Source organism: Diplotaxodon limnothrissa, linkage group LG9 (genome assembly GCF_057381915.1).
Source record: "Diplotaxodon limnothrissa isolate DT_005_m linkage group LG9, D_limnothrissa_male_GT1.1, whole genome shotgun sequence".
Lineage (NCBI taxonomy): Eukaryota > Metazoa > Chordata > Actinopteri > Cichliformes > Cichlidae > Diplotaxodon > Diplotaxodon limnothrissa.
In genome coordinates this window covers 25,440,718-25,467,328 of record NC_140604.1, presented here as the reverse complement: position 1 = coordinate 25,467,328, position 26,611 = coordinate 25,440,718, and the positions used below count along the sequence as shown (strand labels likewise).

The 26,611-nt window shown below is 43.1% G+C and overlaps 3 protein-coding genes across 6 annotated transcripts in view; 2 read left to right on the top strand and 1 right to left on the bottom strand.

The window, feature by feature from the left end:
- The window catches only part of atp8a2 (ATPase phospholipid transporting 8A2), a 50,786-nt gene extending 42,714 nt beyond the window's left edge, over positions 1-8,072 (top strand). For all 4 annotated transcript variants that reach the window (XM_085362930.1, XM_085362934.1, XM_085362931.1 and 1 more), the window contains 4 exons: positions 1,076-1,164; positions 1,341-1,445; positions 5,209-5,300; positions 6,511-8,072. In XM_085362930.1, coding sequence (XP_085219056.1) covers positions 1,076-1,164; positions 1,341-1,445; positions 5,209-5,300; positions 6,511-6,605 — 381 coding nt within the window. In that variant the 3' untranslated portion in view covers positions 6,606-8,072. The remainder of the gene's footprint in view (positions 1-1,075; positions 1,165-1,340; positions 1,446-5,208; positions 5,301-6,510) is intronic.
- A 1,396-nt stretch (positions 8,073-9,468) lies between these two features.
- On the bottom strand, positions 9,469-16,843 carry shisa2b (shisa family member 2b). Its single transcript, XM_085362350.1, has 3 exons — positions 16,792-16,843; positions 15,430-16,330; positions 9,469-10,934 (listed from the first exon to the last, which is right to left on the bottom strand). The coding sequence occupies exons 2-3, from the start codon at positions 15,731-15,733 to the stop codon at positions 10,366-10,368; spliced, it is 873 nt and encodes a 290-aa protein (XP_085218476.1). The 5' UTR covers positions 15,734-16,330; positions 16,792-16,843; the 3' UTR covers positions 9,469-10,365.
- Positions 16,844-17,963: 1,120 nt separating this feature from the next.
- Positions 17,964-24,943, top strand: spice1 (spindle and centriole associated protein 1). Its single transcript, XM_085362348.1, has 18 exons — positions 17,964-18,021; positions 18,217-18,312; positions 18,636-18,683; positions 18,775-18,915; positions 19,051-19,153; positions 19,353-19,471; positions 19,726-19,811; positions 19,899-20,041; positions 20,178-20,303; positions 20,397-20,671; positions 22,865-22,996; positions 23,071-23,197; positions 23,288-23,383; positions 23,484-23,917; positions 24,155-24,344; positions 24,422-24,500; positions 24,664-24,727; positions 24,851-24,943. The coding sequence occupies exons 2-18, from the start codon at positions 18,217-18,219 to the stop codon at positions 24,905-24,907; spliced, it is 2,316 nt and encodes a 771-aa protein (XP_085218474.1). The 5' UTR covers positions 17,964-18,021; the 3' UTR covers positions 24,908-24,943.
- The last annotated feature ends 1,668 nt before the right edge of the window (positions 24,944-26,611 follow it).

Below are 26,611 nucleotides of genomic sequence, written 5' to 3'. Positions count from 1 at the left end.
CGCTCTATCTATATTTCGATCTGTCCATTAGGGACACAGGATGAAAAAAAGAGTTGTGTACGTCTGCTCAGAATAGCTAGGTGTGACATGTGTGTCCAGATCCATGTAGCGGCTCAGACCAGCAGTCTGTTTCTATGGATATAACAAAGCAGAGAAATTCATGTTTTCATGCCTGCATCCTCGCCGTCCACAGAGATTATGTGATATACTGTGAGTCTTTGTGTGGAGGCATTTGTCACAGACAGAAACGCTGATTATGTGTGAGTCCATTTGGATCGTCCGTGCCTTGGTTGGGATTCCAGCTGCTCTCTGATTCATTTTCCCAGTTTATCATCTTTCTGTGGGAACCCAAATCGTCCTTACAAATGCAAAAACAAGACGCGGGAAACATGTGATACGGGCAATAAAGTATTCGAAGCTAAAGAGGACACGGTGCATGCGATTTTGACACCTAGAGACAAAGACGTGCAAAGCAAAACACAAGCTCGTGCAGTGAGATAACCGAAGCGGAGAGAAACTGCAGGGATTTACCAAAACGAGTGAGGACAGGCAACAAACGATGCAGTCACTAATAATGAAAGGAAGTTGTGAAAGAGTGAGATTGGAGGGAATCAGAGGAGTAAGAGTTGTGTGGGAGTAAGTATCAGAGAGACATACAGGCTGACAAATGGAGTAGTCAGATGCGTGATTAATCCTGGGAGACAGAGTAAGAAGGGAGGCAAAGGTCACTGAGGGTGGACTGGATAGACAGGTAGTGGGTGGAGGGGTGGGACGCCAGCATCTCTGCCACTTAGCACGTTCACACAGCTTCTGTGATGTTGTTTGAGTTGTAGTTAAAAGCGGTGAGAAAGCTGTTAAATATTTCTGCCTAACATTCGAGATGTTCAACTTTGGCTAACTCCCTTTATGCTCTTTATGACTTTTGAGTCACATTTCCTTCAGCCGTTACCGTATGCGTCCTCCCCCCTCTCCTCCACCTCCACCCGTGTGCTCGCTGCTGAGAAAAATGACTTAATGCTCAACGTGGATTCATATATGAGTGGAAATAAATGGGCCCTGTGTGTTGTCACCTCAGGCTGGCAAGGTGATGCAGTGCTGGCACTTCTGGCTGGGCCTGGTCTTGGTGCCTGCTGCGTGTTTACTCAAAGACTTCGCTTGGACGGCGTAAGTAGTATCCGTTTAATATAAATACTTGGGGAATCCATACAGACGTTATTCAACTTAACTGAAGCGTTTACATAACCCGTACTGAGCACTTCTTACAATGAATTACACGTGTCTACGAGGTGAAACGCTCAGTTTCCTTCATTGGGCTGATGAGCTTTTTTTCTGCCGTGCAGCGCACGCCGCTCTGTGAGGAAGTCTCTTCTCGAGGAGGTGCAGGAGCTGGAGGCGCGGTCCGTTGACCCAGGCGCAGCTGTCCTTAGAGATGCCAGCAGCCGCAGGTATTGAAACGCTACAAAGCATCTTGGGATATCACATCATACATATACATCTTTTTATCATCAAGTAGATTTTTCAAAAATTTAATATGTCCTGTGCTACCATGTCCCAAATGTCTGCAGTTTTAATAACGGCCTGCTAGTGTCTTTATTATATTTTTATGTGTGAAAATAAACTATTTCTGTCCCCCCTGTGGCAACGTCCACAGGGCTGAGGCCAAGGCTGATGTCCCGTAGAGCCAGAACTGCTCACAGAGGTAGTTTCTGGGTTTGCACTGTCCCACTGTGTGACCTGTGACCTCAAATGACCTGTGTGCCCCATTGCAAGCTGCTTTGGAGTGACTCCTGCTTGTTTTCCATTAACCAAGTTCACATCTCCCTCTTTGTATCTTTTAATGTTGTATTGTTCTCACTTTTTTTTTCTCTCCTTATTTCTTTAAATGCGATCGTTCTTTTTCTTCATAGGTGGACCAATTTAAACTGCTGTACTGATCTGGTGTGTTTAACGTTTGCCTGTAGCTTCAAAGGCTGTGACTTAGTGTTGTGCTCAGTATTGCATTAGAATAAAGATCTTTGGCTAATTTTGAGGGAAATTATACAAATTATAGATTCAGTACACGACCACTTTTCCAAAATCATTGGGATGCTGGTTAAAATGTAAATGAACTAACAAAAAGCAGGGAGTTGAAAATCATTTAAAGTCTGTATTTCACTGGAAACTGTAAAAATAACATTGAAACAGAGACATTTAAATATTTTTGAATTTGATGCCAACAAAATGATTTATAAAAGTTTCAACATGAACAGTTTTCCATCACCTGACAGCATATATTGCTTCAAATGTTGCACACGTCATCCAGCATCACTGGGGGCTAAGCTATTAAGTTACCCAACCCATGTGCCTAATGCACCCTAATACCAACGTGAATGTTGATGTCCATGACTTCCAAAAAGAATTTAAGGTTTTGATTGGGCAAACCCAATGACAGCTTTCAACATCACTCAATTTATTGATGTTTATTTGTGTTTTATGGGTGACGGGGGGGGTTGCATGTGTGGATGTAGTGACAAACTGTGCTCACCAATGACGGCTAAGAGGCCAAAGATCTCAGCCATTTAGATTTGGTTGCCAGTCTTGGATTGTCTAAATTATGAATATTTTTTTGCACTGCACATGATTTCAATCCCCAACTTGAAGCTTTATTCTTACCTGTATGGACAAAAGTATTGGGCCAAACCTCTTAATCTTTAAATTTAGGTGTTTTCAGTCTAGCTGGATAAAATCAAACACCTCACCATGCAGATTTGTTGTATTTGTTTCTTGAGCTTTTTCCTCCAACGCCCCTTTCATCCATTCTGGAGGTGCAGAGATTTTGAACCAAGAAGTAATTTTTCCAGAAATGTCTGTGGTATTATTGCAAAGTGCAAGTGTTTAGAAGCCACAGGAACTCAGACTACAGAAAGTTACAGAGCGTGGTTGCTGACTCCTGAGGTGCGTAAAAGTTGCCAACGCTCTGCTGACTCAATAACTGCCCTGAAAACCTCCTCTGGCTTTAACATCAGCACCAAAGCTGTGTGCTGGGAGCTTCATGGCATGGGCAGCTCGTGTAAGTGTCCCGGTACTTTTGTCCATGTAACGGTGTCTGTCCAATTAACCCTAGTCAGCTGTGAGGTGTTATTTTTAGCAAGTCCACAACTTTAACAGTCTAATGTTGCCCTTGTCTCATCTTTGTTGGAGTGTTATGCTGGAAACAATTTAGAAACAACCTTATATTTGTCCAAAAAAAACCCCAATATTTCTCTGTTCTAAGATATGGTATGTTGATTTTTTTAATTAATTTGAAATAAATCAAACATAGTTCATATAATTACATTTGATACAGCATCCAAAGTATTTTGGAAAACCTAGTTTGTAGACGTTTAGTGATTTACTAGCTGTGGCACAAAGAGATTCAGGAAATTTCCATTTTGCTACTTTAGTTTAATGCCCCCAAACACCTCTGTAGGACACATCTGACTATATCTCCATATTTATTATTTGACGGCTATACTGTGGCTGCTAGCTTTTATTGTAAAAACTCACTATAAGCTTATAACATACAGTGCGGTGTTAGATGATAAAGAACAATACCAAGAACAACACAAGTATTCTACTTTTACTTCATATTTGACAACTTAAATTAGAAGTTAAGTTTGCATAACGTATACTCACATGAGGAGTGTGAATACTTATCTCCCTGTGTTACAGTGAGTTCCACAGTTTTCTCATTTTATGAGGAGGTTGAGTTAAAGGTTTCACCAAGAGAAAGTACATTAGAGGTGGTTCTTGTTTCTTGAAGTGAGCAGAAGAAGTCGGGGGGGGGGGGGGGAGTGTAAAACCACATTGCTCCTCTTGACCCTTAAACAGAGCTCCGTCCTTGACTGACCCTGCTTTTAAACGCCAGGAGGCAGGAACACATCCTTGAGTGCTTTCCATTCAGAATAAGAGAAGGAAACTAAGGGTGAGCTGGGAAGCAATGGAGCAAAATGGAAAAGAGCACATCTGTGTTTGTAGTTTTTGGGGAGGGTAGGCATGGGAAAAGGTGGAAAGGTACAGTACGGGAGTGTCTCGGGGGGAAGAGTTCAAATAGCGTACATCCTCGGGCCCTTTTGAATCAGAAAGTACCCACAGAGAAACTTCACGGCAGGAGCGAGGACAGCTTAAGTCATACTGATGCACGAACCGTTCATTTATTTGTCCAGCCACTGTTTAGTAATTTTATCGAACTCACAGTGCCGTCATCCTTGTAACAGACATTATTTTAACAGACATAACAGAAAGTCTTTGAGCAAGCTCGAGAGCTCTCTTTTTTTCACACCAGTGAAAGATTCCCAGCGGTCTTAGACAGTTATGAAAATTTCCTAACCGCTTGTTCCAAATGTTAGCCTTGGGAAGGCTGGGTCGACTCCATAATTACTCCACTGATCATCATCACCTCTGTGTACTCTAAGTGCCAGGGAAAACCCTTGTGTGTGAATTTAATGCTCCACTGGCAGATAACTGCACAAAACGTATTCCTTCAAGTAAATATGGCAGAAGTTAACTTCCCGAGGCGCCCCTTACGTTTACATTCGACGTCTGCACTTTATTGGCTGTAATAATGGCGATGACACGGGAGACAAATGTATGAATATATGTGTGTATGTATGCATTCGAGCCGGCCTGTGTTAGTGCGCAGTATCTGGAATGGGCTTGGTTATTTTTGGTCACCGGAGGAGAGGAGCCGTGACGGCGTGTGGTCTCAGAACAGAGGGTCCAGTCTTCTTCTTGGAATGGGGGGGAGAGTGGAGTGGAGTGGGGATGAGGAACAGTTTACTGTGGATGTCCTGTTACCCTGCAGGCAGTTTATGACTTACTGTTAAAGTGAATGTGAAAAGCAGTCGCTGTCTAATCCACCTCTAACAAACTTTCTGGTCCTAAATCTGCTGAGATTTTGTTTACTTATTGATCTGTGTGTTTCTATGTTACACCCTAAACAAGTGCTTTGCTTTTCTGTTATGCTGCAGTGTTTTACTGAAGAGCAGCTAAGATTAAAAATCATAGTCATAGAAAAATTAGAGGCAAAGATCCTGAAAGTCTGTAGACTGGTTGTTAGTAAGAGTGTTATGTAGTTGTGGGATTAGCAGAGATTCTCTCATTTGTATAATTATGTGTTATTATAGTGATTATGTTGTGCTGCTTTGGAGTAAATGTTCTTCCTTACCTTTCCTTCTTTTTATCTTGCAGTCTAAACGAACGGGCCCATCTGCTGACAAGAGTCTTTAGGAAAACACCTTCAAGTGTAGGACGCTCAAACTCTGTGCAGCAGACTGTGTCACGTGAGTGCTCTTTCCAATAAGAGATGCTATCATGTAAACCAAGTCTTGCTTTAATGCTCCAGTCACAGTAAGGCGAACGGTGGCTGGAGGCCAAAGCTATTGCGACTGTGCGCAACTGATTTGTGATCTTGTTGACTTTTGAAATGGTTCAAAGACAAAACAACCAGCTGCTGTCTTCAAAGCAACTTCAGTGCGTCAAAATGGTGATAAAACACCAGTAAGACAGAGTCGGTCTGCTATCAGTTTACTGTTGATTGGGATCAAGGTGGCAATTATGTGCAACCTGTTTGCGATAATCCAGCAATTAACTGTGATAAAGAGCAAAAATTGCAAATCTGTTGCAAATCCTTGGCAAGGAAGGCTTTGTAACGGCTTAACGATTAAGTACTCACAAGATTAAGTACCAGCAAGAACCTCATAGATATAAAGCAGAAATTCCTCCAAAAATAGTGACAGAGTTGCTGCAGGATGCCTAAGTAACATAACCCCTCAGCTACTTTTATATGCATTTATATAGGCAAATAACCAGAAAACAAACAGCTAAGTTCCCTGTTGCAAACGAGTTGTGCTTATCAGTGCAAACAGCGATTGATTGCAACGTGTTGGCAACCTGTGTCTGTTTATTAATTAGATGGCAAATTAGATCGTGGTCAGTCTGAGTTGGTCTGCAATTGTTTGAAGACAGGTTTCCCGTACGATCACTGCAGCTCAGCAGTTAGAGCAGGTCATTCACTAATTCAAAGGTTGGATGTTTGGTCCTGTTGCTCCTGTTTGCATGCCAAAGATACTGAACCGAGTTGCTCTCTAATGTATGTGTTGGAGTTTGAATAGAAGGTCACAGTGCTTGTGTAAATGGCTGAATGAATGTTGTATAAAGCACTGTGAGTGCTCCAGCAGAGTAGAAAAGTGCTATGTAACATACGTATTTGCACTGCAATCAAAAGTGGTAGCCCAGAGGTTGAGGGTGATGCATGCTCAGCCTCTGGGCTACCAGTTTATCACCAGCACTACTTGAGGTTGTTTTTAAATGCAAAAAAAAATCACAGGAAAAAAATCTCAATTTTTCCTAGTTGCAAGGAGTTTATGTGACTGAGCCATAAGACTGATAGAAGCCAACAGTCTCACTGTGTCATCTCTGTGTTCCCAGTTTTGTTGTCACTCAGCACACAGGCTTAACAAGTAGGACTTCTCCTCCTCTGTCTCTCTGCAGATGGCTATGCCTTCTCTCAGGAGGAGCATGGTGTGGTGTCTCAATCCCAGGTAGTGCGCTCTTATGACACCACCCGCCAGCGCCCCAGCCTCTAGCCCCATCCCGGATCAAAGCTTTGGCTCACTGAAGCAAGAATTTGTCAAGGTGACAGCGGAGATAGACTTAAGTGACACCCTCACGCCGGGTGACCGACCCCTGCTGTGGCCTTACTGGACAGTGACCTGACCCCTTGCCAGGGACGGAAGTCATGGTCAGGCATGGAGGCCGTCGCTGGCGCTTGGAGGACTGACTCGGGAGAAGGGACCAGGCCGGATATACGGACTAACCATTGTTATAACTCACAAAGGCTGCACAGGCATGAGCAATCATATCCATGCACAGACGTGACAAGTCAAACTCAGAGACTGCTACTCATATCTGTATATCCCTCAGACTGAGTTTGCTTTATGCCTACGTGTGTGCGTGTGTGTGTGTGTGCGCGTCCCAGTGCGTCTCTGTCTGCCTGTGCATGTGTGTCTGCACGCATTGGCGCTCCCGTGTTCGTGTGCATGCGTGTGTCGATCCATGTGCGTTCGCATCCACCGTTCCCTCTCATTTCCCGTCTGTCATCACGCGCCGATGTGGAAGGGGACGTCAAAATAGTCGCACTCGCTCGCTCGCTCACACGCATACAGGCGCGAAGAATTCCTTAAAATTAGAGGGTGGGAAGCATATACCGAGGACCCGCCAGAGCCCTGCACCCCCAGCTACAGGCCCCCTCTCTCTCTCTCTCTCGTAACATCTCAGCATCGAGCCTCACTGCCAAACACCATAGAGATGCCACTGAGGCAGAACGCTCACCAAACCGGACCACAACCCTGCCACAGCCCCTCCTACCCCACTGAGACCTCTTGCTTTAGCTCTCCCTTCATTCCTTCCTTATCTCTCCATCTCATAGCCGCTTTGCAGCCTCCGTGTCCCTCTCCTCCTTTTCGCAAGTTTAAAGAAATCCATTTTGTTTTATTTTCTGACCTCTCCCGTGACTCCAGACGTCGCCCGTCTACCACCGTCAGCTGACGTGGAAGCAGCATGACTGGCATTAGCGCTTCCTCTTTTATTTCTGTTGCATTTCCACTCTTTACTGGACTGTTTCTTTCTCTCTGTCTCTCTCTCTTTTTTAAATTAAAGCAAACATCAATGTGTATTTGTTTCTATTTTTTTTCTCTTTTCATTAATGCCCGTTTCTTTTGTACTCATATGTGAAAACATGTCTTAGCGGGAGTATTTTACTTGAAGTTGCCCTAAAAGGCACCCAACCAGAAGGGATTTGATTGAGACGCTCGCATGGATCATGTGTTGTTGTTTTTTGTTTTTTTTTCTAGCTTTGGGGTTTGTCTGAATGTAGAGTCCATTGACTGTGAGCTCTGTGTTGAGGACACTCTGGTTCAGGAATGCAAAACTGAAAGGGGATGGGCGAGAGGGGTTGTCCTAATCATTAAATCTAATCAATCCATGGCCTGACTAAATGTCTTTGTGTTTTGGCTGCGCGCTGTGTGCTCTTGCAATCAAAGCGAGGGGTTTTTGAGTCCAACTGTAGCTCCCGGGAAGCTGGAGGAGTCTTGGTTTACATTTCACACAGAGGATGGAAAGGAAAAGAAAATATAGAAAATGTCAATGCGAACATTAAAAGCTTAGCATTTTATAAATTGGCCAAATCAAACCTCTCCCACGCTCCTTCTTTAATCCCAAGGGAGTGACTGTAGACAGACCATTAGCCGATTAATTCACCACCACCACCCTCCCCAACTGGAGATCCCTTTCCCACCCACCTTCCTGGATGTGGCCCAGCCCGAAAAACTACAGCTGCTACAGTATGGAGAATCCATCGGGGTGCTGCTTTATGCTTTTCAACTCTTCCCCAGTGACTCTCCAACGGGACGATATGCTTTCCACATTACTGTAGCTGAGTTTCTGGAGGAGCTTGCCAAAACTGCACTTTCACATCATCATATTCTTAAACTGTCCATTGTTGTGGTTTATTATTTCTCCTGTGTGTGTGCGTGTGTGTGTGTGTGTCGGATGACGTCCTCTGTGGGAGGTAGACCAGTCTGTGAATGTGTTTCTAGTAGTTTAAGTGCGCGAGTGTTTTAAGGAGATTAAAACAACCCAGTCAACCAGTCATATTTGTTTTTGTTAACCAGGGCTTTGTTTCCAAATGTGCGTCTGTGCTTTGAGTATCACTCACCTTCCTGGTTATTAGAAAACTCACAGCAAGCCTATTTTCAGTTTTAAAATATGTTTATTTTTTCAGTTTCATATGAAAAAGTGTCTCTCCTGCATTAAATCACTGTATTTCAGGTGGAGCAAATGCATTCGATCTAAAATAATTCCACAATTTCACACACTCTCTTACTATTATTCCCCCCCCCCACGTCACATAAGTTCCCCAATGAATCTTACAGACATTGTGCTTGGAGTACAGATGAGGTGCGCAAGCAAACCAGTTTCGGTACTAAAGGACATGTCGGGCTGCACGCTCGGTGGAGCAGCACATTCCTCGAGCTGCACGTTCCTCGGTTACAGTGGCACAGCTTTACACCGCTACACAGAGCGGCAGAAAATTCAGCAACTTTCGCTTATTTTTACAGATTAACAACCAAAGCGGCCACTTCCTTGCCCTTCCTAAGTGGAAAATAATGACTCAGAGCTGCCCCGGAGCTGCCCGTGCTAATGCACTGAACTGTGGTGGTGTGAAGTACACACACACACCTCGCGGGAGAGAAGTGAAGGGGGCAGCTGGCATTTTTGGGGGTTTTTTGGGGGGGGTTGCTATATAATTAACTGTAATGCTCAGAGAACTTCCTCTCACTTCTCTGTCGCACACTCACACGTCCAAGGAACATTAACGGCCTGCCTTGTGAATAGATCTAATTTTGGGGGGATTTCTGAATGTGTTTCTGGGGGTTTTGTATTTCTTTGTTTCTTTTTTTTTTGCTTTCTGGGTGGCAGGCGGGGGGGTTGGATAGTAGGGTGGAGCGTCACAGTCTGTGTCCTGTGCTCACTTCATTAGATTTTAAATGGCCTACAGGGAGATCGCGACTGCCTTTCACATCACACCACCTGCATTTCCCATTACACACAGTTACACTCACAGTTACTCACAAGGCCACCGCATCCCTCCACACTTCACACTCTCTCGGACTCGCACACGAACAGTACAAATATCTATCCACATGCTTTCTTTCCTTGTACTTTCAGCGCAAACAAAAATATACTGTATTATATAAACCACTCACAATCATTCACAAGCACAGATGTGCACATGGCATAAACACAGCATGTGGTCATATATTGTTTTTGCTTGAATGTCCATTTTTCATACAGTCCGCTGCTATAAATCATCCAGTCATCGCTCATTCCTGTACATATAAGCTTGCAAATCTTTTTCTCACATACATCCATGCAAACACAAACACATGCAGCCTTTACTTGATCTCCGGGCTGCAGTGAACTGTGCATTATTACTCATCAGGGCTGCACAACCCTCCGAGATGCAGTTTTGTCTTTGCATCCAGTGAGAGGATATTTATGCATCTGCCTTACGCATCGCAGGCTGAGCCTAGCTCGTTCCACCTTTCATACAAAACAGACACAAACCACACACAGTTACAGGGCAGGTCCAGCTACCAGGAACAGCTTTATGAGTCCTTCATGTGAGTCTGACTCCTTGCCTTCTTTTTTTTTTTTTTTTTAACCCCCCCCCCCCCACTCTGGCAGTGTGCCCAAAGGTCTGTCTGCTGCAGCCCTCACAGGTTAAACTTGACAAGTTAATCTTTGAAAATAAAGTGGTAGAGTGGTCTGCTGGTTGGGCCCTCGTCACACTGTCACTGGAGGGTGTTTCTGATCACTGGTGACACTGGAGCCAGCAGTGGGAGGAGGGCAGGGTGACTGGAGGGGTCTGTAGCCCCCTTGAGTGGGGTCCAAGTAGGCTGCGGTAGAGGACATGGGGTGGGCATAGCCGATGTACTGCGGATGCAGGAACTGTCCCTGGTGAGGCATGATTTGGGTGGCCTGCTGACAGTTGAGTACAGAGAAGTTGGTGGGCATGTTGACAAAGACGCTGGCATCAGGGGGCAGGCAGCAGGAGGCCTGAGCCCGCATGACTGGAGGAGGGGCAGTGCGGGGGACAGCGGCTGGAGCGGACGAGCTGGATGAGGTGGCTGTGCTGGACTGGCGGGATGAGGAACCCCTGGAGGTGCTCGCCATCATAGGGATGGTTTCCAGGAGGCGCCCACCACCGCCGGCCCCACCTCCTGTCGTGCCTCCAGAGGACAGTTCCTGCTTCGGTCGGAGACACCGGCAGCAGCACACAGCGACCACAGAGCCCACCACGATGAAAGCCACGAACACTGAGCCCACGATGAGGAATGGCACGTAGATGGGAACTACAGAGAGAAAAGAAGAAGAGACATTGCCATTAAACTGACATTAATCCAATTCGTTTTTATTTCTACAGCACCAATTTGTCACTTTATATTGTAAGGTAGACCCTACAATAATACATACAAAGAAAAACCCAACAATCATATGACCCCCTATGAGCAAGCACTTTGGCAACGGTGGGAAGGAAAAACTCCCTTTTAACAGGAAGAAAACTCCGGCAGAACCAGGCTCAGGGAGGGGCGGCCATCGGAGCAGATGTAAAACAGCTGTAAAACATGCGATTAGTGAAAAAAACTATTGCCTGTTAAGCTGTGCTGCCTTGCATGCTCACATGTCTTGCTTATCTGCACAGGGGCTCCTTGATGTGAGTGGTGATTGAATGAGCCAGTGAAACAAAGGACTGGAGCAGAAAAATAGAAGGTACACTGGATTTGAGTCCCCAGGGAGTCCCAGAGTCTCATTAGCAGTTATTAACTTTGTTTTGATCTGTTTTAATCCTGCACACCCCACTGTGTCCCCGGCCTCTTCAACCCCACAGACCTGTGTGCATTTGTACTGGTGACATTCTTAAGCCTCGCTGCCAGCCAACATTTGTGACCCTTTTCTCGCTCTCTCATTTTTTTTCCTCTTACCCCTATTTTTTTTTTTTTTTTTTTACTAATCCTCTGAAAATAAGTTACTCAAGTTGAAGTACAGTACTTGGCATCTGCTTAAAGAAAGGTATTAAAGTGGACTGATTTAATGTAGCTGAATGGGAGGTTATTCAGCTCTTTAAATCAGAGGAATAAACCAGCTCCTTCTCACTGACCTTTTCTTTGTTTCTGCTTAACGCAGCAAATCATACTCTCAACAACTACGTATTTGTGTAACTCTCACAGTTCCACCAATCAGACTATAAATTGCTGGGTCAAATAGGAGATGTCTGTGTGAGCAGGTAGAAGCTTTGGCACGTTATTATGCGAGAAGAACTCAGTGTCAGTCTGTAAATTTTGTGAAGTGAGCAGGAAAAGCTCCAAAAACAAGCCTAAAGCGCGATCAACAGTAGGAACAGTTTTTCCTGACTCTTCGTTTTCGGTAAAGCATTGAAGGCTGAAACAGGGCGACATTCAAGATGAGGTCACCGCCGATGAGGTGTTTCCCTCAGTCGCTCATTCCCATGCTCACTACCACAAACACCTTTCAAAGCACAATAACGACCATGTTACATTACAAGTGATTAGTTGTGTTTTATTGTTCCCACTGGGTGTAGTTATTTTCCACTTTGAATGTGTCCGTGTATTACGAGGTGTAACTGTATGCCGGAGAGAGAGAGAAAGAGAGGGAGAGAGGTGGCAAACTGGCTCTAGTTTCCTTTTGTCTGTGAGCTCTTTGAAATGCATCCATGGGACTTTGATTTTTTTTTTCCAAAATGCTCATCAAACGTGGCAAGGTATTAAAAGGATTACTGCATGGAAGCTGTTAAGAGCAGGAGATCACTCATGGGCAGAGGCAGCAAGGTCTTGGTAACAAGAGCAGAGGCAGAGGCACGCCGACATGAAACAAACCAGGACCTTGACCCATTTCCTTTCGACAAGAAGTGGTGTTAACTTAAGAGGCTTCTGCACCACACAGCTGCACACCTCACAGTAAACAGGTTGTAAAAGGAACATTTACAGTATAAGTTACAAGAGCAGAAATGTACCAGGGAGCCTCTCTGTGCCATCTTTCCTGTACTTATATGGCCTCCACCTCAACATCTCTACCTCCACTCCCTTTTTATGCAATGCTAATGAGGAGTAGTCATTTCAAGGACTTTCTCCTTGTGTTGCTTTACCCCTGACTTCACTGCTATTAGAGCTACTTTCCCAAACACTGTATGGTAAATCATTAATGGAGTGAATAAAGGTCCTAAAAAGTTAATGCACAGTAGTAAATAAGCTCTTTACTGTACACAGCAATCAAAAAATCAGCTACCATATGAGCCTCACTTTTTGTATATTTCATTATTACATCGCTGGTAATGGATCAGTTTGAATCTTGTGGTTGTTGTAGCTGCTGAAACTGAATCTGTAGAGTCAGGGAGTTTAGGCCTTTGGGTCCTATCATAGGGGTCGTTAGCCCCTGAAGGGGGTCACAAGATAAATCTGGAAGGTCAAGAGATGATTAATGGAGTGGAAAAGAAGAAACAAGACTGAGAGCATGTTTCCATGCCGGTCAGTCGGTACAGAGGCACAGCTGTGCTTTGAGCATTGAGCTAAAGGCTGATTTCGTGATGCTGACATGGCCACAAGGTGATTTTTATCAGGTATAGAGTTAACTAATGTTACTTTAGCTTCTTAGAATACCAGTTAACACAAAGTGCAGCAGAGGCTGTGTGTGATTGGCTTTGCAGATATCCAAAGCAACAGATAAAGTGAAGTGCAGCTTTAACCTCCTAGGACATGGAGATCACATCACATTTTGTGTTGTCTTGACCAAAGTACTAAATTTCGGGCCTGATATCCACTTACGAGGCCATTATACTGCCACTGTTCGATTAAAATTTTAAACAAATATCCTCATATGTGCATCTCATTTTTGTCAGAAACAAAAATCAGGTAAAAAAAAATCTGGCAATTCTTTGTTTTTACATTCATCAGGTCCCAATCAGCCCAAATATCAAAGAGAAATTAAAAATGCATGTCATGGAAGAGTTCGGGTCTTAGGCGGTTAAATAAAAAAGCTAAGAATTCACCAGTTACTAACTAACATTTGATAGAGGATCCACAGAGCCTCCTTACTGGTTGTAATATTTACAAGTATTTCCTGCTGAAACACTTTTAATTTTAAGCCACTTCATGTGGACACTGAGCACTAAACCCCACCTAGTACTCACATAAATTTGAAAAAAAAAACTAACTTTATTCTTTACTTCTTTCTTTTGAGGCATTTTTTTGTGCACATGGCAGTTGTCCCCCATCCTCCTATTGTTCCCTGTCATTCGTCCACACCTGTTGCTGTAGTCGAGCTGTGGCAGCCCCCTCTGCTAAGCTCTTGTTTTGGGCAGATTCTTCGTGGCTGGCTGGCTGATTGGACCCCTCCTTCAGCCTATCCCATGGGCTTTCTCCTGTTCCCAAATACCATATGTTCCTTCATGTTCAGCACATTAATAATTTCCTTTGTGTTATTCCCCCAACACTGCACTATGTGTATCTCTTTGAGATGATGAATAGGCTGCATGCACATGAAAAATGTGTAAAATGCACAAAGTGAACTGGGCTGTGGATGAATAAAAACACTTCTTCTTTTTGTAAGAAAAAAAGGTTTTCCTTTAAGTAATTTTGGCTGGAGGCCTATGAATGAAATGTATATATTGCTTCCTGTAGTGATAAGCTGTGACAGTATTAGCAAATGACAGATTGTAGCTGGAGAGGGCAGGGTATCCTCTGAGGAAACATGTATTGCACTTTTCTCTCATGTCTAGTATGTTTCTTTCGTGATATGGTGCACTTTCAAGAGACTTTACAGTAGATTAACTTATGGGAATGTAAGCAGTGATGAATGAGGGGCCAGAGGGGGAGAGGTCTGTCACCCAATCCACGGTAAAAGTTGGAAAATGTGGGTCATACTTTGCCTCTGGTTTTGGCATTGATGCCTCTTATATGTGAGCTTCTAGTTTGAAGCATGACCTGAGTGTGAGGGCCTCAAAGCCCACAGATACCACAGAGACATGGAGTGGTTAGATTACAGTAGCAGCTTGGCCAACAGAAAGAGACTCCACGAGCCTGCTGAGAGGAAATAACGCAAATTGCGTGTGTTTTTTCTTCTTTTTAATGAACAGAGCTGTCAGCACCCTTCGTGAGCTACACTGTCCAAGATCCGGTCAAGTCCAAACTTGATCCCCGTGGGGACGGCGTGATCTGAGAACAAACACGGCTATTTATAAAGTGCAGCAGCACGGCACAGTTTGCCATTTGTGAGGGCAGTTAACCGGTTTTTTGGAGGAGTCTGCTGTGTCCGTGCAGCTGTCGCTTGCCAGCCAGCAGATGCAGCTTTTAACAGGGAGATACTGTGAGTCTGCTGGGTTTATGAGAGGAAACCAAAGCTCCCAGCAGGTCATATTAAATGATATTTACAATATCAAATTCAAGGCATCCTGTACATAAGCAGTGGGGTGTGTATGAGGTTGGCTTATGGGATACAGTATGGTAAGATTTATATGGAATGAATAAAATCAAAAAGGTTTTACTGAGACTGTAAATTCTGAAGTGAACAAAGACTGCACTCTCCCCACTGAAGCAACAGGTCAGGCAGTTTTAGTGCACCGACGTTATCTCAGTGTCTCTCTCATATGAATCACACGTAAGTCTACAGAACACAGGGGATTTAACTATGAAACTTCCTATACAAGAGTTTAACTTAAAGAACCCCCCCCAAACATTTAGTTTTTATTCTGTTTGCGCTTTGCTCTTCACATGTTTAAGCGCTCTTCTTTCAATACTACTCATAATATTAGCGGAATTAGTTATGGGCTTGTACCTGCACCGGAGTCCTTGTTCTCCTTGTTGTTTGTCCCGGGCTCCGGTGACTGTCGGTCGTTATCGCAGCTCCCCTGATCAAGCCGCGCATCCGTGCTGGAGCAGCAGTAGCGCAGCTCGCATTTCCCGCAGCAGATTATCGCGTCCACTCCGTCTATCTTCTCCGGGCACTGAAAGCCCTCTTTCCAGACACCCTGGGAGTCCCGCCAGCCGTGGCAAAACTCCCCGCTCGCTTTCACGTCAATAATGACCAACAGCAGAGTCACAATCGCGGTGACAGACATCGGGAAACCTCCTCCCCACATTCTCGGCCAGGTGGCCCGCGGCCGCACGCTGGCGCACTGGAAGAGACTGAGAGGCTTTTACTCCCCGCGTCTAAGCTGGTGAGGGGGGTGATACGCTGGGTCGGTCCGATGAAGGGAGCAGAGGGGATGCAATGCAGGAGCCACAAACCACTTAGAGGCTGTCATTTGTTAGAGAAATCGCGTGCGTAATTCTCCAAAAGTGACTCCGGTTATTCAGGAGATGCACAAAAAACAAATGGATACTACTACTAAAAAAAAGTCAGAAAATATATGAATTTATAAGTTTGACTGATATTCCAGTTGCAAACCCTCGGAGGTCTGGTAAATCCAGTGTAGAAAAACTAATGGATTTCCTTTGGCACTGCAGCGAGGCTGAACTCTTCAAATGACTTTCCTCGGGGATCCAGAGAAACTAACACTTGTAGCCTGATCCATGGGCGCGCAGCTGCTGTCACCCTCGAGTCCTCTCACAGCCAGCTCCGTGCGTAAAGATAACGTTTCAAACTTTTGTGGCTTGGCCTGCATTGTTGAGTGTCAGAAGTCAGTCAACCAAATCTGTGTCAGTCTTGAACTGAAGCCCACAGAATCTAACCCACCCTGTGTCAGAGTGAGAGGGGCGTGTAAAAAGTCAGATGCAAATCCACACCTCACTGTAACAACCAGAGTAGATATACAGGGAATACCAACAAACTGGTCAAAATGCTGCAATTTAGTTGATATTTTTAAAAAAGTAAAATAAGAAGATATATCACCCGACCGTCTTTTCTGGCAACAGTCGTCCAGATTGGATCTTAAATTTTTAACTTGAGGTCAAAGGGATTTTTCTCAGTGAAAAAAAAACCTGCAGTTTGGCTTAAAATACATTATTCATATGTTACACCGATTTCCAGGTATACAGATAGACTATTTGAATTTGTTGTTATTATTATTATACTATAAACTACTATTAAAATGCTACTACCTTGAAGGAAAGACACCATGTGTCCAGTTAAATATTGTTGTTGGTTTGTCGCAATTGTCAGGCTATCCTACAGCGTTAATTTTTTGAGTGAACTTACCCCACAGTGCAACCTAAACCAGTTCAGTCTGAGCCTTGTGCGATATAAAAATAAATAAATAAACCCTATCAGTTCCTCTCTGGTTAAGAGCAGATGAAACATTTGACAGTTGGACACGTCTGCGCCAACACCAGCAGACATTTAAATAGTGACATTGCCATCTAGTGGTGATTCCAGATATTAATGCAAAGTTTTTATTTTTTGTATGGCGGTTATTTGGGAAAGTTAGCAACAACTAGTGAAAGTTTCCATAAGTTTTTTTTTTTGTTTTTTTTTCCTGAAGGTTAATTTAAATAACATTTGAAGAGCGGGGATGTTCTCATAAGGCCGAGACAAATAGCCTTAGACAAGATTTTTCAAGAACCTCACCTTCATTCAGAAAACATCTCTAAGATTTTTATTTCTATTTAATTTTGAATCAGTTTTTTAAAATTCAGTTTACTATCATTGTATTTTTATTGCGATATGAACGTATTTATCAAAGGCAAATTTTTTGATCAGACTGACAAAGAAATTAAAATCACATCAATATTTTTGATTGAATTGTAACTGTTTTAAAAGTGCACGATATAATTTCACATGTATATTTTTAGCCTAGTTTTTAATTTTTTATTTTACCAGCATGTCTGGAACATTCAAAGAAAATTGTTGTGGTCTTCTTTAAAGCTTATTTCTGGGATTGCATCGGGGATCTGCTCCGAACCATGATGTTCACAAACGACATTGTAATCTGTAGTGTGAGTGGGGAGCAGAGGTAGTGAAGGTGGATGAGTTTAAATACTTACGATCAGCCATCCAAAGCAACAGAGAGAACACACGAGAGGTGAAGAAGAGAGTGCAAACAGGGTAAAGGGGTGGAAATTAGTCTCAGGGATTTACGATGTAAAAGCAATTTTATCACTCAAAATAAAAACCTCAGATATAAACTAACCAGTAATAAAAATAAAGTATCTCACATTGACCCTAAATCACCGACAGGGGGCATTTTTTGCCGCCTAATGAAAAGGATTCGCCACCTTTCCCAGCAGCACTTCATTTCCCGTGATGCTCCACTGTTTGAAGCGGTATCCGTGGAAACGGCACAGGAAGTGGCGCGCAACTGTTGAAAAATGTCTCACAAACTGAAGAGGTGGTTTTGATGCTATTATTTGTCACCAGCCTTTAAAACGGCGTCTAAAGACAGCTTGGTGGGCGTTTCTCTTTATTAACCGGAGCTCCACGTTGTAAAAAGTATGTTTTTTCAGTTTTAACTTGCCTTTTAGCCTAAGATAGCTCAGCCGTACATCCTAGTTTAGTGAAAGTTACAGAAGCTTCGCCATGGGAATGAGAGTTAACAGCTAGCTTGTTGTTACATACTAAACACTTTTGGTAAATGAAACGTGTGCAGCCTTAACGAAGTCTCCTTGTCGTATTGTTTGTGAGCAGATGTCGTTTGTGAGAGTGGGGCGTCCACAGCAGCACGCCAAAGGAAAAAGGCCTGTTCGCCCCAAGAAGGCAGCAGCTCAAAGAAGAGAGTGGGTGGTGAGTATTGACAGCTGAACAAATACTAGAAACATATGAAGGCCAGTCACAACTAAGCAGGCAGTCTTGTACTTGTACATATTTCTGTGCAATTAGAAGACAGTCTACTCTTGCTTGCTGTGAATCTTCTCTACCATAATCTGAAATAGAAAGGTATGAGGAGAGATTATTTGTTTTCCAGAGGTTACTCAGATCATCAAGGAATCTAATTTCTTGCTAAACTAAAGAAACATGTTCATGGTGTAAAAAAAACAAACATTCAAGCTAACCTTTTATAAGTTCCTTTATTTAGCCTGTCTAACTTCTCAGCGTTTTGGTTTCAGAGCACTGTCAACGACCTCTCTGTGCACAAGCTGACACCTGCGGAGCTGGTAAGGTGCAAGAACATTTGCACTTTTTATTTTTTAAGTGTTATTTACTGTACCTTGGTCTCAAGATTGTCTGATTGTTCTTCTGGTTCAGAGTCATCGGCATGAGCTCCACAAGTCTCACAACAAAGCAGCAGCTCAGTGGGAGCTGAAAGAGAAAGCCCTGAAACGACGTCTCAGGCACGCAGGGAGCCCTGCACCCCTGGACCAGGCCAGTCTCAGCATCATCAGGGAGGTAAGTACAGTGCTGTGAGAATATATATATTTGCTCTGTTCCTGATTTTTCAGTTTCAGCATTGCACGTGTATCTGTATCTTTTTAGTGGCTCTTACAGTGTTGAGTTAAACTCAGTTGTGTGGCGTTGCTGCAGGTTTTCTCTGATCAGCTGCTGCTGCAGGATGTGTTGGCCCGTTCTGACAAAGCCCTGGCTGTGGTCAAAGACCTGTTTGGAGATGCTCCACGCAGGCACACCGGTATCTGGCAACTTGTTTTGTGTGCAGATAAACAGATGCAGTGACTAGATAGAATAACTTCTTGTCCATTGCTTTATGTCATTGAGATACCCGATTGTTGAACATTGGGTGTTTGTCCCAGTATTTTCATTTTGAAGAGCTACAAATTCTCTCTGATGGTTGCATAAGTATTGCTTTATGTCTAAATGTTTTTCCTCAGGACACCCCAGAGTGACTGTGGCTCCAAACTGTGACTCTGACTCAGAACTGCCTGTTCTTCAAAGACCAGATCGTCCAACTCATCTGTCTCTCCTCAGCCAGTCAATGATGGATCAAGAGGTGTGTGTGTGTTATTGAGACTGTCATTAGTAGCTTCATAATACAGCATGTGCAATGTATAATCTAAAGAACAACAACTATGCTTATTAGTTTATTTTATTTCTTTTAATGATCTAAACCCTATATTTAACAGAAAACACTCCAGAGGTAACATATCCAATGCTTACACTGATTAAAAAAAGTGTATTTTTAAATACTATACACCGTTTTGAGTTTTTATTTGCATTTTACACAATTACAATGATTTATTTCAGGCTCTTAATGAACTGGAAGCTTCAGAGGACGACCACAGAGACGATGCCCGTCCTTCAACCAGTTCAGAGTATCATGTAATCCGAAGGTGCTAATCCCTGCTAACTGTTATACACTACAACAGTGACAGAGATGCTGCTGTCACTATTAGATTGCTCATAACGCTTTTTTGCAGGGTCAATGTACAAAAAATGAAGGCGCAGCCTCGGGCTAGAGTGTCACAGCAACACAAAGGTCATCATCACAGCTGTCACCGTGGAGACAAGGATAATAGTCCCGTGACACCCTGTACATCAGACAGGGCACCAGCTCAGAGAGGTAAGATAAACAGATAATCAGAAGGTCTTAGTGCCATTAGAAGTGTGTTATATTTATTTTAAGTAGTGATCAAGAAATCATTTATTACAATCTGGCATTAGACGTGAAAATAAACACTTATCTAATGTCATTTCAGCTCTCAATGCCACCGTGGCTGTTCAGCGTGTTCGGTCCAGACAGAGTCAGTCGGAGGACGCCAGAGAGGAAACATCAGTCCTGGTTTCTCAGGTTCTTAATTCTGAACCGCCTCAGAGCAAGTCAGGTAATATCTGCAAGGGATGGATTTTCTCCAAAATGAAATACTCTGTTTGGAGATGAGATCATGTCTGTTGTTCTTCTTTTATATGCTGAACAGACTGGATCGGTAATCACACCAGCAGAGGCAGGAAGTGTGTTTCCCAGGGTTCAGAGCTGGACGGCTCCTCTGTTGCCTCTCTCAGCGGGGATCAGTCCAGTCTGGGCCTGCTGCAGGCCATGTTGGGTCAGGTGGAGTCGGATTTGGACGCACTGAGCCCTGATACAGCACCAACATCTGCACAGAGTCCCAAAAAGCACAGAACACAAAGCCTTACTGGATTTTCTGTGGCCTTGGTCTCTACACTGGGACGTTTGGTGCACCTCCTTAAAAAGGTACTGCCAGATATCAAAAAAGGTTTTGTCACACAAGCTTGTGGAGATTATTATTCAAACTAAAGATAATCCATGCAGGCTTTACTCACATAAACAAAAAATAAGATCGTGGTACCATTATCACTGCATCTTTTAGTTTATAGGATACATTCATTTCTTATTAAATGTTGGTTTTATTTAAAAAGTCATGTCATCGATGGGGATGCAAGGAGACACGAATTCCTAGTTTGAAATCTTTAGATAGCAGCAAAACCACATTTTAGAAATGCTTGATCTGTAAAATGTTTGTTACTATTACTGATTTAGCATCACTAATGCTGAAAGTCTCATGTAAATATGCTGAAGCACAGTTCTTATCTTTTTCAGGGGTCTTCACATTAGGGCTGCTCAATTAATCGAATTTTAATCACGATTACGATCTGGGCTTTCAACGATCATTAAAAATGACTGAGCCGATTATTAGCCCCTCCCTCATTTATCCGCGACACCTTAAAGGCCGTCTGTGAAAATATTGTCGGGCATAAACCAGTCCGTGGCGCAAAAAAGGTTGGAGACCGCTGATTAAGAGGACCCGAGGGAAGCTCGGAAAGCTAAGCAGAAGTTATTTGGAGAGGAGAGTGACTGCCGTTGGTTGAAAAGAGAGTTTAAAAAAAAAAAAAAACTTCAGTGGTGTTGCACACTATTTTATATTATTTTTTTAAAGTTATTGTTAACCCTTTAAAGCCGGTGTTGTGCCAAAAAGTGATTGTCTGCCAAAAACTGATTTCCGGTATTTGCCAAAAAGCGATTGCTCATATTTAAAGTGCTATAAGTAACTTGTTGGGCTATAATATGTTAAACATATGTCAAATGCATCCCTTATGGATGACATAAAGTCATCTTGAGCCACAAACAACATTCGTGTAGCAAGATACAAGCCGCAATCAGTTTTTGGCAGCGACTTTTATATAACCTTTATTTATGCAGTAAAAAAAATCTCATTAACATTAAAAATGTATTTTGTAAGAGTAAGTTGCCCAACAGGACAGCAGAAATGTCAGCAAATATTACAGTAGTTCTGTAAAAATATTTTAAGTGGGGATAAAGGACCGGATTGGTTATAATGTAAGTACAAGTTGTAAAGATACTTAAAAAACAGATAATTTTTTAATTCTTTATGTAACCCCTTTGTATCCCCTGTTCACCGAAGTCTATTTACGAACATACGTAAAGATATTACACATAAAAAATACACAGAAACACTGGAAATCAGTTTTTGGCAGACAATCACTTTTTGGCACAACACCGGTCAGAGCAGCACGCTCCGTTTTGCGTAACTATTTTTAAATCCCTGTAGAATCTGAACCGTGTAAGCTAGCGCAATAATTTGTTTTGCATATGAAACCGGAGGAGTTGTACTTACATCTGATGCCATCAGCTTGTCCTCGGTCACGGTTTCGTTCCACATATAGCTTTGCAAAAACTGCATAAAAAGCGCTTGCAGGAACAAAAACATAATATTCCAGAAACACGCTTTGCCGTTACTATCAGCTGTTCGTAACACTTCCCACAGTAAAATGATGCACATGCTGTTTTCTTTGCAAATTTGCATCATAGGATTGTTTTTTGTTTTTCCTGCAGTATATAAAAATTGCTGTATCTCCAAAATAAAACTATGAAGACACTCAAAATAAATTTCCTGTGGTGGGAAACTATTTTTTTGCAACTTTATTGTATTTAAAGTTTTGAGGGATAAACCTCTTAAATTTCTCCAAGTAGAAATATATGTAAACAAAACAAAAACGATTTTCAATTTTTTTTGTAGTTTATTGCACTTTTTTGCAATTTATGTAATTACTATGGACTTAATGCATACATATTATTAAAATATGGGCTATAACAGTTGTATTGATGTATAGCAACTTGAAATGCTCCCACAAATGGCACTACAGCATGTAAAAAAAAAAAATAATATAAGCTCTGGTGGACTTGGTTCTATGGTAGGTCTTAAAGGGTTAAATAAATATCGTCAAATAATCGTGATCTCAATTTCAGTGAAAATAATCGTGATTATCATTTTTGCCATAATCGAGCAGCCCTACTTCACATTAATAAATAGAATTAGTTTTTAAATTGTAGGGCAGGTTTGCTTTGATGCAAATATTTGCAGTCTGCTATATGTGTTTAAATCACTGTCTGCCTGTAATGTGTTAGAGGGAAGATGAAGCTCAGGAGGCGGCACAGGAGAGGAGAAAACTGGAGGAGGAGCTGAAAGAGCAGCAGAGGCTCATTGATGCTCTCACTGCTGAAACCATGACTCTGAGAGAGGAGGCTACAACCCTGCAGGTGGGACTGGGCTTAGGTTATTGTTACTCCATCTATGCTGATAAATCATGAGTTGGTGACGATGTGCCTCTCAGGCAGGGTTACAGCAGCGGACAGCAGAGCTGGAGCGGAAGTTGGACACAGTGGTGTTGGCGATGGGAGGGCTCGGACTGCTGAGTGAACACAGTGGCCAAACCCCACACTCTGAGGTTAAAGTTGCAGGTTTGTGCAGTCTGTCTGTGTATATTCTGTCCAGAGGAATTTGGTAAATGGTGAAAATGGTTTATATTTTGGTGAACTGTTGGTATACAGGCTGTCAGTCTGCGACGGGTGCTGAGCGAGTACCTGTTTCTTCTGCCGTCCTCCTCTCACCACCTCAACAGCGGGACCACTTTCAGCATGTTCCTGGTAACTTTCTCACTTCCAAAATTATTATCTGATTTCAAATATTCAGCACAGAAATGATTCACCTTGAGGCAGCTAATTTTTGTTTCTCGTTCTTCCACAGCAACTTGTCCTGCGCCACCGCACCAGCAGCTTCCTGCTGCGGATCTCCTGCTCTCCTATGGGGACCTCCGCGCTCACAGCTCAGACTCTAGTCTCAGCAGTCTGCCCCTAGTTCAGCTTCCCTCTGCTTCCTCGCTATCGCTGACCTCTGACCCTCTTCGCTCACAGAGGTCTCCGGGCACAGTGCTAGCTGAGATTGCTCAGCTGAGCAAAGAGACCGATCTTATCAGGGCTCAACTCAGCCAGGCAAAGGGCCTCGGGTCAGGGGTCAGAGAATCGCTCGACAGTGGCAATGAGAGAAGAGGGTCGAGCTGCAGCAGCACCGGGAGAGTAACACCTCAGAGCGCTGCAGAGAGCAGGATGTCCGGGTCCAGCTGTAAAGAGAGGCGGAGCCAGCATGTGTGGACTCCTGAAGAACAACAGCTGACTCAACAGGTGAGATTTAAGGGGTTGTTTGAAGCTCTCTGAGAGCAGCTCACCTTTTAGAGGTGGAGTAGTGGCTCCCCTGACTCCGCCTAACTTTCTGACCCTCCCTTCATAGCGTGATGGGACAGGTGCGTCGAGGAATGAGCTGCGCAGAGCCTTTAGGTGGCCTCCTCATTCAGATTTAGTAATGATTCACATGCGGTGTGTGTCTCGTTCTTTGTTGTTTTTTTGTTTTTTTTTGCTTAGGCAACATCACCCAACACTTTCAGTGAAAACAGCGTGGAGCAACGCCTCCTGGAGCTGAACAGGCAGAGCGCTGCAGCCCGAGGTCGACTGCTGGAAATAATCGAGCAACAGAAGCAAAGTGTTTCAGCCAGAGTCTCTCCCTCTATCTCCCCGATCCCAGCTTCTGCCTTCAGCCCGAATCCAGAATCCAGTGGGTAAAAGCAACATGTCGCTGTCTGTTTGGAGCACACATGACAGTTTAAAATCATTACGCCTCATCTTTTGCAGCGAAACGCCTGGAGGCATCAGAGCTGCTGCCCGAGCGAGAGCTCCGGTCACACAGTGGTGGCGGTGAGGGTGAGAGGAGGTGAGTATCAGATCGGCTCAGGGAGGGATGTTATGACAAATAACAGCAAGGTTCTTTTTACCATTTCTTTTCCAGCACCTTAAACAGACACAAAGTGATGATGTCAGGAAGAAGAACTGACTGAAGATCACATGATGTAGATGATTAATTATCTTTGCTGCAGGTTTGCTGGCTCTGATGCATCTTCTCACAGTTTTGAAAGAGAAACCAGGGATGGCAAAACACAGGTATACACACATACACACACACACACACACACACACACACACACACACACACACACACACACACAATGTGCATTATTTACATGTCGTTGCTTGGATTTGAAAAAAAGACTTTCTTCATTGTAGATGGACAAGGAGAGAGCTCGAGAAGGCTGGTTTGCATTGTCTGCTCACGTGAGGTGACAAGAAGGACAACCCAGCATACCTGAAGATGTTTATTACGCAGAATGTTCTTACTATTTTTATCTGTTTTATTAATGATTGAATTAAAATGTTTTTACTTTTATACATTGTTTTTTTTTGTCTTCACTGTGACAAGTTTCTTTCTCCATTTGACGGACGTGACCCACATTTCCAATTTATTAGAATGAACTTCTGTTTGCCATTTCTTTGGGTTTTCCTCCTCAGTGTTACATCTGAGTACTCAGAAAACCCTACAGCTGAGTAATGTGTGAGCAGATGCAATTAATTTTTAATCTGTCTTCATTCAGTCTTACTTACTTGACTGTTTTTCCTTGCTGAGCAGTCTCGCTTTAATATGGAAGTTTGATTTGTGGTGGAGCTGTAATCTGCAAATACAGTCTGTATCTCCATCTGTTCGTTTATGTTTGAGGCTGTTCATTGGTTTCCTTATCTCACATATACGAAGGTTTATAAAACTGTCTTAATGTATAATGAGTGCCTTGCAAAATGTGCTTACACCTCTGGTGCGGTGGTTATGTAGTCTCTAGTATAATATGTACATGCACTGTTTCATTTTACAGTATACTGTAATGATCGTCCTTCCAGGAAATTTGAACCATCAGACACTTAATACCCTTTGAATTTTTTTCTGCGCCAGTTTGAAAGTTTGAACATTTCCAGTTTAGAAATATCTCTGTTTATAGAAGGAAAACTAAACTAAAATCAGGCTTTATTTGACAAGCATATGCTGGCATCCATGAAAGAGTGAAATTTAGATGCAGACACTCTCCCATGATGCCAGTGGTTTTACTTGGAACCCCTGTTGGTAATGACACATGCGGTTTTTCAAACCTTAGCTCATGATTAATAGTAGGTAGGTCAGCTACCACGTCCATAGAGAACAACCTCCACTAGGGTTTAAATAGCTGGGACTCTCCACCTTTTTGTTTTTCAAGCTGAACAAACCTCTTGGATGAGAAGTGAAATGTTTTAAAGGAGTCCAGCTGCCTCTCTTAAGACGACCATGACCTGATTGACTAGGAACCTACACAGATATGGAGTCAGCATGTCTTGTAGATTTCAAACGACATGCAGATAATATAGAGACTGTATCCAGTCTTTGTTTATCTTGGGTCTGTGTTTGAGTCCTTCCTGGCAGATAGAACAGTTCATTTTACCTGAGATTTACCGCTTAAAGCACATATGATAAAACACTAAATGGATCTAGGCAATCAAGATTTGAGACTTGCAACATAAGAAAATGTAATTTTTCAGAAGCTGACCACGCTGCAGCTGTCAGCCAGAGGTCAGAGGTTAGAGGTCATCTTGTTAAAGTCAAGCTCCATCATAATCTTTTGAAGAGCCTCAAAGGTGAACCTGAATCCTCGTGGATATTCCATATTAAGAGCATAACAGAGTCCAAAGACCATTGCCACTCCAGCTGCCACAGAAGGCAACTCATTCAGGACTTCCACACCATCAATGATTATCCCGATGTCTCGAGGCTGATGTAGGAGGCTTGAGTTGTCCCTGAAGACGAAGAGTGCCATGGTGGTACTCTGCAGCTCTTCCTCAGCTTCATCTTTCTGGGATATCTTGAGGTAAAATATGGAACAAAATGTACAAGTGAAGAACTGAAGTCTGGCACACCTGATAAATCTTTGACCATAATAAACTACTATTTTGATAGTTGTTTGGTCACAG